At 36.6% G+C, this 12,728-nt stretch overlaps 1 protein-coding gene across 8 annotated transcripts in view; it reads left to right on the top strand.

The window, feature by feature from the left end:
* Nucleotides 1–12,728, top strand: part of ARID1B (AT-rich interaction domain 1B) — a 407,616-nt gene that overhangs the window by 243,302 nt on the left and 151,586 nt on the right. For 5 of the 8 annotated variants that reach the window (XM_036886812.2, XM_036886807.2, XM_036886810.2 and 2 more), the window contains exon 5: nt 3,460–3,501. The exons of the other annotated variants lie outside the window; for them this stretch is intronic. In XM_036886812.2, the coding sequence (XP_036742707.2) occupies nt 3,460–3,501 (42 nt within the window). The remainder of the gene's footprint in view (nt 1–3,459; nt 3,502–12,728) is intronic. 8 annotated transcript variants of the gene reach the window in all.

Raw genomic sequence — 12,728 nt, 5'->3', positions numbered from 1 at the left:
ATATTAGTAGTCTCTGCTTCACAGGTGAAAATAAAAAGAATGTTAAAAGTGACTCAAGAGAGAAGAGTACAACCAGTTTTACTTCCAAATGTATTAATTCACGTTTTCCCAATCTTCTTAATGGAATGATAGGAAATTAAAGTGCTTTGTTTTAAGTTGGCAGAGGTGTAGGGTTCAGAAGGGTAATTGGGAGAGAGAAGCCATTTGAAGGTTTTTGTGCTTGAGTGAAAGAACTGGAAATAGCTTAGCTGCTGTCGAACTTTGTGAATTAAACTTTCACAGTGATTTTAGACATTCTCTACAGATGACTTCTTTTAGGCACTTGTGTTATAAAGTGTTGATTGTAGCATCATTTGCAGTAAAGTGTGGTTTAATGGAAAGGGCCTTATCCTGGACTCAGGAAGTCTCTGCGCTGCCAGCCTGCACATCCCCCTTCACAGCTGGTCCTCAGGCCCCTGGGTAAGTGCTCTCTCCTGGTGATGTCAGGTATGCTTCTCATCAAGGCTTTCCGAGTTGTCTTTGCACTTGTTACAGCATCTGTGTAGAAAGGGAGAGCATTAGTTATTATGTCCTAATTATATATTTAAGAAAAACCCGTAATCTTTATTCTCAATGACTTTATAATTCTGCTAGTTTTGATCTCCACACATTGAAGTTAAAAAAAAAATACCATGAGTAATCTCATCTGGCCAGTTCTGAATTTGAATTAATTTTTTTAATGGACGTTTAAAGATATTTCAGCGAGGTATTAATAACTTAGTGAAACTCGTCACTTTTTACCTCTTAAAGCGCTAAGCACAAAGCCTTGTAAGTAGTAAATATCCAGAACGTCCTTGCCAATGAGTCAGGTAAATGCAGATTGTGGCATTCTGTCCTCCCACTACATTGTTAAATCTTCCCACTGAGAATGTACTAATGTTTTCCAGTTGTACATTCTTGTTTTTACTTAAAATTGTGAGTACTTTATAGCCAAATTAAATTTGATGATGATGGTTAGCTAATAATTAAAATGCCATCGGATAAACACAAAACCAGTCTGTTTATATACAGGAATTATAGGTGTTTTTGGCCTGTGAAGTATAAAATACTTCTTTTCCTTTTTGAGACATCCATATTTATGACAAAAGAACAACAAAAAAAGCTTAAGCTGATTTCTATTGATAAGTTTAATGACTGCTACCTGAAAATTATGTGTGAAGGTTGAAATACTCTCTTACTCCCACTAGAGGGGGATTCCTTCCAATTTAGGTTAAAAATACTCTGAGATTAACTGGAAAACCTTTGCATGACATTGATCTTTTTTATTAAGTCGAGGTTGATCTCAGGTTTTTAAAATCAGTTGTTTTCTGTAGGGATTGAAATGTAAATCTTTCAGAAACAAAATATAAAGGATACTGAACCGGAGGGCATATGTATATAAACCACAGTGCTTTTGAACAAAACATAACTTTTTTAAGTTGCTTTAATTAAATTGGTTAATACTTAGGAATTTCAGAACAACACTTGAGGGAGAATCCGGGCTGGAGGATGAGGCTGACCTCCGGCCATCTGCCTTGTCCTCCGGTCCCCGTGGTCTGTCTTTGCCTCTATCTACTGACATAGCCACTTGGAGAGCTCCAAAATTCCACTAGGAAGCTTTGGTTTACCATCACCTCAAGTTGTCAAATATATTAAAGTCCTATCTTTAAAAAGGTTTCTATTTGCTAATGAAATTTTTTTTTTTTTTTTTTGCTGCTTAGACTTTTTATAATATGTTAAGCAAATATAGAACTCACTGTAGAGATGATTTCTGCAGGTTTAATCTTACACTCCATTTTTTATTAAATTGAAAGTGTATTAAAATATCACATCAAGGGTGAATGTACCTAACACTGAAGTGTGCAAATATGATCTGTGTATATAATTCAAGAGCAAATGTCATATAGTAGTCACAGTAGTAAAGACTTAGCAAATTTGTTGCTTGTGCTTTCTCTTTAATAAAGTCCTCAGCATTGATTAGAGACTTTAATGTAAAAATATTTGAGGTTAGTGACCTAATGTTGTAACTTGCAAAAGGCAGGACTTAGGAAATCCAAACATATGTAAATAGCAAGTAATTTTTTTTTCTCTTAAAAGTCTATAATAAGATCCTGTTTCTAAACCTAACAATTAGCTTTGGAAATCAAAGTGTAAACAGAAATGCTGTCTGTGAATCTTACAATGATTTTGTGCTATAATTGAGCCAACATTTCAGTCTTTAGCCTAAAGTCACATTTGGTATCAACAACATGTGGTTTTCATCAAAACGAGGCTGCTCGTCTTCTCAGTACCCAAGCATGCATTTCTCTTGACTTGTGCACCGGCCTTTGTCAGGTACCAGGTGGTGGGTGAGCGTCACTTTCTGTGAAGAATGCAGTTTGAAAACACAATTCATTTCTTTTCTTTTTTGACCCCTTTACTTTCATGCTGCATAAAAATCTTACTGAAATGATCTTCCTTCCCATGTTTCCTTCCCTCAAGGGAAGAATCCAGTTTTGTTTTATAGCAAGATACATTGGATAGAACTGAGAGCCTTCTACTTATACACCTACCACCAATGCCTAATTTTAAAAGGTTTAAAGCTAACAGTGAAGCCCTCTAACTGCCCCACTGTCTTTCCCTTGAAAAATATTCATATTTGTTCTGTTGCTTTCTTTCCTCATCCTTATATATTGGTATTTAGTAGTCGTCAAAGTTAAAAGCTTTATACACCTGAGTGAATAATTATGTTTAAAAAACAGTAATTATCAATACATGTCTTGTTCCCCGCAGCCTTTTAAAATTCACGTTAATGAGCTCTGTCTTCTAATGCAGAGGACTGACAGGCAAATTTGAAGTTTTGCCATCATTTCACAACTCGTTGCTTAGCCTCTGCCTGCCTTCTCCCGCAGACCGCCTTCAGGAACTCTTGCTCTGCAACATTCCAGAGCCTCAGGACTTCCCACTCTGCTGCAAGCAGGACAAGAAATTACTAGCACTTCACAAACATGATGAAACCGCTTTACGAAGCATGACTTTCCCTCGCTGTCAGTAAAAGATCAAAACGTGTATGCAACATCTTGTGATTTAAGTGAGAAAGATGATTCTCCTAACTTCCTACATCATTTTGAGGAACTTAGACCACCACCTCAACATGATGGCAAATATATTAATTTGATAGGAGCTAGCCCTTTTATAAAACTGGAACTTGGGGCAGTGACCTGGATTTATACCCAACTCTTGAATTCTTGAAGAGACTCACAGACTCACAGATCTCGCTCTCGCTCTCGCTCTCGCTCTCTCTCTCTCTCTCTCTCTCTCTCTCTCTCCACCTGACATAAACTGAATACTGTTTTTCTCAGAAGTATCACTTCCAGGCCATGCCTGTGCTCTGGTGTCTGTTGCTAGACTCGACCAACGTTTTTGATAGTGCCTAAATTATTTTTTTCCTTATAATTTCAGGTTGAAGTCTTGACCTCGGAGGATACCGCCTTTGGACTCAAGGTGTGTAGTCTGATGTAGCTCATATGTAGGTTCGTGAGCCCGCCCTCGGTGGTTGGGAAGGCTCAACAGAGAGGACTGGGTTTTTTAAATAGAATGTGGAGGTTCTAAAATCTTCCACAAAGTTTAAGATTTCTCGTCAGCTGAGATTAAGATTAGACCATAATAATAATGTTTTCTTTCCCTTCTCTTTGCTGTGCAGAATATGAGAAATAGTGCAAGAAACCAAGAGTTTCATTTATTAGTGACTTTTAATTCTGAACTAGCCACGTAACAGGATTTACTGGTTCCCCCCCCAGTTTGGGGGTACCAAAGTACAGCTGCTGAATGTATCAGAGTACAATTTTTGGTTCATAACTCTGACTTCATTCATCCATTTATTCATTATCCCTGCTTCAGATATTTATTGAACTCCTGTGTTCCAGTCACAACTAAATTAAATTCTAGCTCCTGCCCTTAAGTTTCTCAGCTCAGTTGGTAGGCATACGCCTGTAAACAGCCAAATTATCCTGCAGTGTGGCTGTCTTTCTGCTAGAAATAGGCAAAGGATTGTGGGAGTGTGGTGGAATTGAGAGTTGGGTGGAAAGGCATTCTAGGAGGTTGATCCCTAGGTGGAGCTTGAGGGTTTGGATTATTAATTCAGGCAACGGCAGTGGAAGGGAGAAATGAGAGCTACTTTCAGGTCGCAGGACAACCATGAATAAAATGAGAGGGAACTGAAAGTAGTTAATTCTGTCTGTGTGGCAAGATCTGAGGCTGAAGACGTTAAATATCTGAATTTTATCCCATAGAAATGTGAAACTATTAAAAGATTTAAACCAAGGAGTGCTTAGAGTTGCAATTTAGATGATTTTGGCCACTGTGTGGAGGATGGATTTACCAGTGACCAGTGAAGGGCAGCTGGGCAGAGGAACAGCTCAGGTGAAAGATGACATGGCCCCGGGCATAGTGGAAGGGGAAAGCAGTCCTTGAAAAGGAAGTCTGCAGGTCCTGGGGCTCACGGGGCTGAGGAGGGCAGAGGAGCTGAGCTTGGGACCTGGGGAGAACCCATGTCACACTGAGGTGGGGGGCTCAGGGGCGAGAGTTGCTGACTTCTTAGAATTAAATCTTTCATATCGGTAGTTATTATCAGATTTACTTTCTGTTTGTACATATTTGCTAGTAACTCTTAAACCTTGTTAGTAAATTGGTAAGAGGCATTGGGGAGTCTACCTTCATTTTCATATAGAGGCTCAGAAGCACAGCATAGGGGCCATCAGTTACTTGGGAAGTCCAAATTTTAGAGAATAATTCATGGAAACTTCGGAGCACAGAGTATGGGTGATCACTCGTACCTGACTTGTGTGCTACATCTTTGGCTAAAACTAAAAATAAGTTATTTATATTTTTTTCTACTTTCCATTCTAGATGCTTGGCATTTTAAGTGCGTTCTAATAGTTGTGCTACAATTACAGGTGGATGACATTGTAATACTAACAAAAACAAAACCATTCTGAGGTTATCAGTTTAGCAAGGTTTTGCATCATAAATGAATATAAATTGAAAGTAAAAAGATAAACTAATCCTTTATAAATATTTAAGTATTTGGTGAACTAACTCAAGTTCACACCCTTAATCATGTTTTCATGTTTTTTATCTGCCAAAAATTACTGAAAGAAAATTTTTGATTTAGATAGAGCTAATTCAGTACTTTTTACAGTATTCAATATAGTCATTGTCTGAAGTTTTCTTTTTTTTTCTTTTTTAATGCCCAGCATGCCTGTGGAACATTCATTGCATGTTTAACAAGCCTATAGGGTCAGTTCTTGTGAACTCATCTCTATGATCTTTCATCCTTGCTGGGTATGCACCAGTATTAAGGAAGATGAGTGTACCAGCAGCGCTCATGGCCTGCCACATTGTGTAAAGACTGCATTTATTTTATGCCTAAATTGGCAGATTGCTTTTGTAGCCTTAAATTCAATTTGTAGAAACAACAGTGAATTTTTTCCAAATAATTCAGTGATTTTCAAAGAATTGAAGCCTTTAATTTTTGCAAATCTATGTCAGTATTTACACATATAACTAAAAGTGAGAAATTTGAAAAAATATTTGCTGCTTCATTACCTGCAAGTCAGCAAATATATTTTTGTCTTGTTTCTTAAAAGGTCTGAATAATAAGTATTGGTCATGTTTTTGAACATTTATCCACAATTGGCCTTTTTCCTTTTTTATGTACCAGGAAAAAATAAAATGTTTGACCCATTGGTAATACATGACTAGAATCATCTTGGTGGATGGGTACAATGCTGCAGTGTGTCTGTACCACATTTGTCTCTGATCCTTGTAATGGTTATCTTAAATGTACCTTTGATCTTTCTTACCATTTTTTAAAATTTTGCCAGTATCTATTTATTCACCTCCTGTATGCTGCTTCACCTAAATCAGACTAAAATCTATAAATTTAGTATTTAAGATGAAGCATGAATTTATCAGTCTCACTGGAAAATGACTTAAACACATTGTGACCCAGAGATAAAAACAACCTATTTTTGTATATGAGTATAGTGAAACTGTACCCCAGGAAAACAAGAAAACAACTTTGGAGTCATTCAAAACTATTATGATTATTATGGCTGTTTTGAGATTAATTTTTTAAGCCAATCTAATGGGAAATAGCTGTGCTCTTTCTTCTACTTTACATGTCTTTGTTTCACTCAAATCCTGATTCATTGTTTTATTAAGCTTTATCTTAGTCAAAGGTAACACAAATTGAAATGCTAATAACTATTTCACAGTATATTAAGTACTTAAGCAATTCCCCAGCAGTTATAATTTTTTCCTCTGAATTTAGGTAGTTTTGATTTTCTTGAGCTTCTTTCGATACAGGTCTAGAAAGATGCTTAATTAATTTAAAATTGTATACTTACAAAAACAAGAATTGTACTGAATAGAAGAGGTGCTTCAAAATAAAAACTGAGCCAACTGTGTTAGTAAAGTTCTACAGACTGTAGACCACTGATCTTGATTTCAGCTCTTATCAAGACAGAACTAAAGTTTATAATTTCTGTACAGAATAATAAATCAGGACATCCAGGAGTAGCCAACATGGGTTGGTTCTTTTTACAAGATAGATGTGCCTTCCATGTCATTAATGTATTAGGTAAAGCTGCTAGTGATAATGAGATGATAAATCAACTAAGCAAATATATATAAAACTCTACAGTTAAATGTAGAAAAATTAAGTTTTGACTTTGTTGCTTATGAGTTCTACAAAGAAATTTATGGTAGGGAAGTGAAAAAGAAGAGTAAGTAAAATATACCTGGGACATTAAAAATGAAAGATGATGTAATTAAAACTTCCATATATTCCTTAAGAGAGCTTATCAAAACCTCAATAAATTAAAATTTAAATATATAATAAAATAATTAAATAAAATTAAGTAAATAATTTAAAGTTTCATGACCATGAATATCTTTTGCCTTCTTGTTTGTTGTAGATAGCTAAGTTGAGAATTATTTAAAAAATAAGATTTTTATTTAATCCACTACCTGTGTGTTAGCCGCTGTTGTTATTCCAAGTATTGGGTGAGGAAATAGGAATTTGCCTGTTGCTAACGGAAGTGGAATCGGAACCAGGGAGGTCAGCCCCGAAGCCTGTTCACTTACTTGGATGTCCTGAGAGCTGATAGGTCTGAGTGGCCTCCTGCCCCCTCCTAGCTTCCTGTCTCATCCCAGCTGCCCTCACCTCTGTCCCCACTCTGCCCCATCTTGCTAAGGTCCCTAATAACTTTCCTGTCCTCACGCCAGCAGAACAGCTCAGTCCTTGCGTTTTACTTGCCTCTTCGCAGCATCTGCCTTATTTGGCCTCTTTTCCCTTCCTTTGCTCCCTCCTTGGGCTTCCCCACCCACACTCTGCCGAAGCTCCTCCTCTGAGGCGGGCTTTGCCTTCCCAGACGCCTCTTCCCTCCTCCTAGTCATTCCGTGTTGCATTTCACGTGTTGCTCGTCTGGTATATGCCAGTGATAGCTCTCCCTCCAACTCTAGGGCTTATTCTTAAATATCTTGCTAAATGAATGAATATTCATAAAGCCAAGACAAAAATTTGAAAATAATACCTCTGTTCAGTACAACAGATTTCCTGAGGTAAATCCTCAATGCTTACTTGTTTGGCAGTTACATAATTTGGGTACCAAGATAATTTTTAAAACCTTTTTGTTCTGCAAGGTAGGTGGACAGAAATATATTACCAGTTCATTTGTTTTTCAGGCCTAAATGGGCATCAGAATTCCACAAATCCAGAAATATTTGATGCATTATTTTGACTGGCATGTTCTTTGGAAGAAAAACATCCTAAATTTTGTGCTCATTTTAATTTCTAATAGAAACTATTACAAAAAAATTAGGTGGGGAGGTCATTTTAAAAATGAATGATGAGGAAAATCGAGGGTAAGCATATGTGTTCTTCAAAAAAAAGAATGAGAAGAAGAAAAAAAGATAAAATACAGGTCATCATAGGAGCCCCCAGGTGACAGTCCCCCTGTTCCTGGGGAACCCTTCTTTCATCCTTGCAGGGTATGCACCAGTATTAAGGAACCCTTCAAGCCCTGCTTTCCTAGAGGTCACCAGCCCCTGGGGGAGAGAAGGGCCAGCCTAGGGCCTCTGCCCCTGCCTTTAAAGCAAATCCGAGGAGAGGCATGTCAGACTTACTAAGGCCTTTTCTCCAAAACCATACTGCAGAGCTCACTATTTGTCTATTCCTTCCTACATTTTCCCTCTTTCTGTCTTTTCCTGAGACCATTTCCCTAGAGTCCTAAAATTTTGTCCCTGCAAAAGATTGTCAAGATCCTCTGGTCCAGCCTTCCTCCATGTAGGCAATGAGGGCTGAACACCAAGGACATAGCTTCTTACTGGCAGAGGTGGGACTAGGATTAAAGACTTAAGTAACCTCATTATTTTCCTCTTAATGTTAAATAAAATTATGTAATATTCCCTCTTAATATTTAGATTCCTTCCCTTTTGAATTCTCTTTTGGCAATAATTTTTAGAACTTGTTTTAGGCACCTAAAATTTATTGTCATTTTAGAGGAAAGTCTAAGCTTAAAATATCTAAAAATAAGATTTTAAACTAAATACTAAATTCATTTACTGTTACGTATTACTTTTTATCCATATCTTGGTTGATTAAATAAATATCTTAGAGAAAAATAACATCAATTCCGAATTGTCTTCTAACCGCCAACCAGTAGCCCCGTAAAGGCTGAGCCCTTCGCCTCCCTCTGAGCCTGGCCTCCTAGCTGGCCTGGCCTTCCAGGGCCTCCCCGTCCTCCTGTGCATCTCAGATCCACCCTATTCTCCGGACTCAGTCCCGGTTCACACCCTTCCTCTCCTGCGGCGGCTGCCCAGGATCGCGGACCTCTGAGCGGTCTCTTCTGCCAGTTTGGGTTTTTTCCTTTTGTATATGGGAGCCGGCATGGTGTGGCCTGGCCAGCTCCATTATGTGGCTTTTTTCCACCAAGTTTGTATGCTTAAAGACTCCATTTTGTTTATCTCATGCCCATTTAGACTTGCGTTTGGTTCACGGTAAATAAGTATGACTGAGTGTTCAGAGTTTTATTGACAGTTAACAATTGACTATTAAGAGCAGAAAAGCACTTGTGATATTAACATATTACTACGCCTTTTTTTCTGTTCTGGGATTTTTCTCAGTGACTCGCCTGTTTACCTGGGTTAATGTATTAGCTTGGCATTTGTACTGAAAATCTATAGAACCCAACTGAAGGGAGACTGGTACTCATTGATAATGCTTGTTGAAGCTGTTGAATGGTTCTGGTTGACACTGAAAACAGTTTATTGAGGTTAACTTAAATCTTTTTGTTAATTCAGGTTCTGTGGTTACATTCATTGATTTCATTCTGTTTCACTCCACTGTACTTTTTTCAAATACCTATGGAATAAATATGTTATTTGCTAGGAATACAATGTTAAGAACAATAAACCCTTGCTTGCATGGACCTTACATTTTTGACACAACTTTTGGAATGGCCTTATGCCAGGAAGAACTTCTAGAAGAGATGCATATTTATTTATATTCTCCTTTCAGATATAATTGTGTGCTACTCTGTGATATAATTGCTTTAATTGAATCTATTTGTTGAGGTCTACAAAATGGAATAGTATTCCAGTTTGATTTATAAAACTGGTAAGTAATGAAGGGGGATTAGTCATCTGTAAACATAATTTCAAATAAGATAAAAGTTGAAATTTATTTTGTTGTTTTAAAAAATAAGGTACTTATAATTGTGGAAAATTGTATAGCTGGAGATCATATTTGGCAGCGACTTGAGTCACCTTTGGGCTTATTCCTATATTTGGACATCCGACCATTATGAAAATCATGTAAATTTCCCTCCTTTCCACCTTCACATAAAGTAAAACGTTATGATACAATCTGTAACTATTTGTCATAACTGCTTGTCATAATTGCTAAGTAGAAAATAGAACAAAACATTGGCAGCCCATCTCTGAATGGGCTACCTTGGCTAAATAACCAACACAGTTGGTTTCTTGGAGAAAAGGAGGAAGAGGTTAAGTTGCTGTTCTTCTTTTCTGAAGACAGAATTGATAATGCTTGTTGAAGCTGTTTGAAGAATGCTTGTTGGAAGCTGGAGTCCTGGAAGGTGCGTACCTTCCAGGACTCCAGCTAGGTCTGTTCTTAACTGCATATTTTAGTCTTCTAGAACTGTGGCAATTTAAATTTAAATTAATTAAAATTTAATTAATAATTCATTTCTTCAGTTGTACCAGCCACATTTCAATAGCTGCATGTCAGTAGCGGCTACTCTATTGGCACAGTGCATATTAGAACATTTCCATCTTCCAAGAAAGTTCTGTTGGCCAGAGCTGGTCTGGAAAATAAAGGTTCCAATGTTCATATGATAAGACATTTTAACATAATGCATTTCATAATTAGAATAGTTATTTTTTAAATTGATTTTTAAAAATCCTGAGGATTAGAGCAGGTAAGTAGAGAACAAAAGGAACAGAAAGCAGAGGGGATGTTCTGTTCAGTTAAAAAAAAATGTAATAAACTTGGCATATATATATTGGATTTTGAAAGTAGAATGGTTTTAAACAGGGTCATGAATTTAGGCATCCTTCTAGTGGTAATTCATGTAGTGGGTCATTTATTTACTGATTAACCAGGGGTTATGCCTGGGACTATGATACAATATTTCAGATTTAGAATATTCATCTTCATATAATAAGAGATCCTACCTCTTAAACTGTCCTTCCTTTTATTAATGTAATCACATGAAAACATATATTAATCTTCTGTTTAAAAATACATACGTTTTTTTTCCTCATAAAGGTACATTAACTCTGGTTCTTCTCTACTCTTTCCATCTCTTACCTGGGTGTGTTTTCTAGTGAGATTACTCGGCTAATTACTAAGCGAGTGTGGATATAACTTGGTGAAAGTATATTTAAGGTAACAATGTCTTGAAACTAGTAAACACTTTCCTTTTGAACTGGATAATCTTACAAACTCATATTACTTTTCATAATAACGATTTACTTTTTCTTTTTAAGTTTTTTATTTAATGAAAATCTAGAAATCCTTAGATAAGTAGAGGTCAAGTTTATGCGCTACTGTTTCAGTCATTGAATCTAAATTATAGAATGTATACTGGTAAAGCAAAATAATTTTCTGTTTCTCCATAGAAGAAACACTCAAGGAGAAAAAAAAACCCATAGCAGTTCTCAAGTCGTGATTTGGGACTCCATGTTGAGTTGTTGCCTTCTTTTGTTAGAGAATTTTCCAGCCTCTCTCTCTGCCATCTGCTGGTGGTTCAAACACTTACATGTTTGGTTTTAAATCTGATTTATTCTTATTTAGGAAAGTTTTTGGGGAAACATTCTATATATATTCACTTCAGATGTCTTTATGTAGTTTTGCTTATCATGTTTAATTATCTTTTTAGAAGTTATCTTAGCTTCTTTTTCAACTCTGTCTTTAGAGAAATACGTGAATATAAAGTCTGGTAAAGATGGGAGACTGTGAAGGCCAAAGCATACACCATTAGGAGGTAAAGAGGCACAGACTTCTGATGAAAGTTCTCAGATGCATAAGGAGTCATTTGGGAGTTGTTCAGGTCTTCCCTCATTTCTGATTTTGGGTTAAATATCAATCAGTAATCCTTCCTGCTCCTTTGTAGTAAGACTACTTGACCGAAAATGAACAGACCTATATTTTACTTTAAGTCCTAGTGTAAGGATGGAAAATTGGTTTCTCGATAGCACCAAGGTTCTTTTCAGTCCTCAGGTGCTACAGGTCTTCCTGCATTCATTAGGTCAAACCTTCAACTCTTTGCTCATTTATTGTTCTGATTTCTCTTGGCTAGTGCTTACTAGTCTAAGCTATTCTCATTGTCTTGGGAAAAATATAAGTATTTTCTGTCCACAAACAAATGCTTCCATGAAATAAAGCCAGGCAAAGTTTTTAAAAAGCAAGACAAAGTATAGGAATTTTATTTTCTGCACCTTTAATCTTCTTTGTTAATTTCCTTTGGAGCTGCCCTAATTCTAGAGCCTTAGATTCATGGGCCAATTATTTGCTCATCATTTTCTCAAAGAGGAAATGTAACCCAAAATATTAATCTCAACTTTTTTTTCACAACGAATAAGGTTAAGAGAGGTAAGGTAACTTATTTTAGGCCCGTATTTAATGGCAAAATGGAACAGAAATGCAAGTTTCTGCCTCCTGGATCTGTACCCTTAATATGAAATTGCAGCAATGCTTGTTACTTGTCCTTCTGGTACTGGAACTGTATAGAAGATTGACTTTTATATAGTTGTCATTTTTATAGTTGAAAATAGTCTAATGTTTGCATTTCATATAGTTCAAGTCAATGTATTAGGGCTCTCATATATCATTTTAGATCTACATCTAACAGTGAAAAATAATGTTCATTAAAAGTTGTTTACCCAGTTAGATGGGTCTATGCACACTGTTTGAAGGATTATTTGATCACAAGATGTGTGTGGAGTCCAATTGGCACGGAAGTATCCACTAAACTGCATAGCTCAGTAAAGAATGCGTGATGCTTCCATACTATGCTTTGGCATTATATGAAAAATCAGAACTATTTTATCATGACCAAGTGGGTTCTATCATGATAGCTCCATTTCTCCTAAACCAAAATGCTCTGTCTGGTGATGAAAGAGGGCAGAGTCTTTAGATGTATTTC

This window comes from Manis pentadactyla, chromosome 12 (assembly GCF_030020395.1).
Source record: "Manis pentadactyla isolate mManPen7 chromosome 12, mManPen7.hap1, whole genome shotgun sequence".
In the NCBI taxonomy this organism is placed as follows: Eukaryota; Metazoa; Chordata; class Mammalia; order Pholidota; family Manidae; genus Manis; species Manis pentadactyla.
Note: the sequence above shows the minus strand (reverse complement) of the source record. Positions and strands in the feature narration are given on the sequence as shown.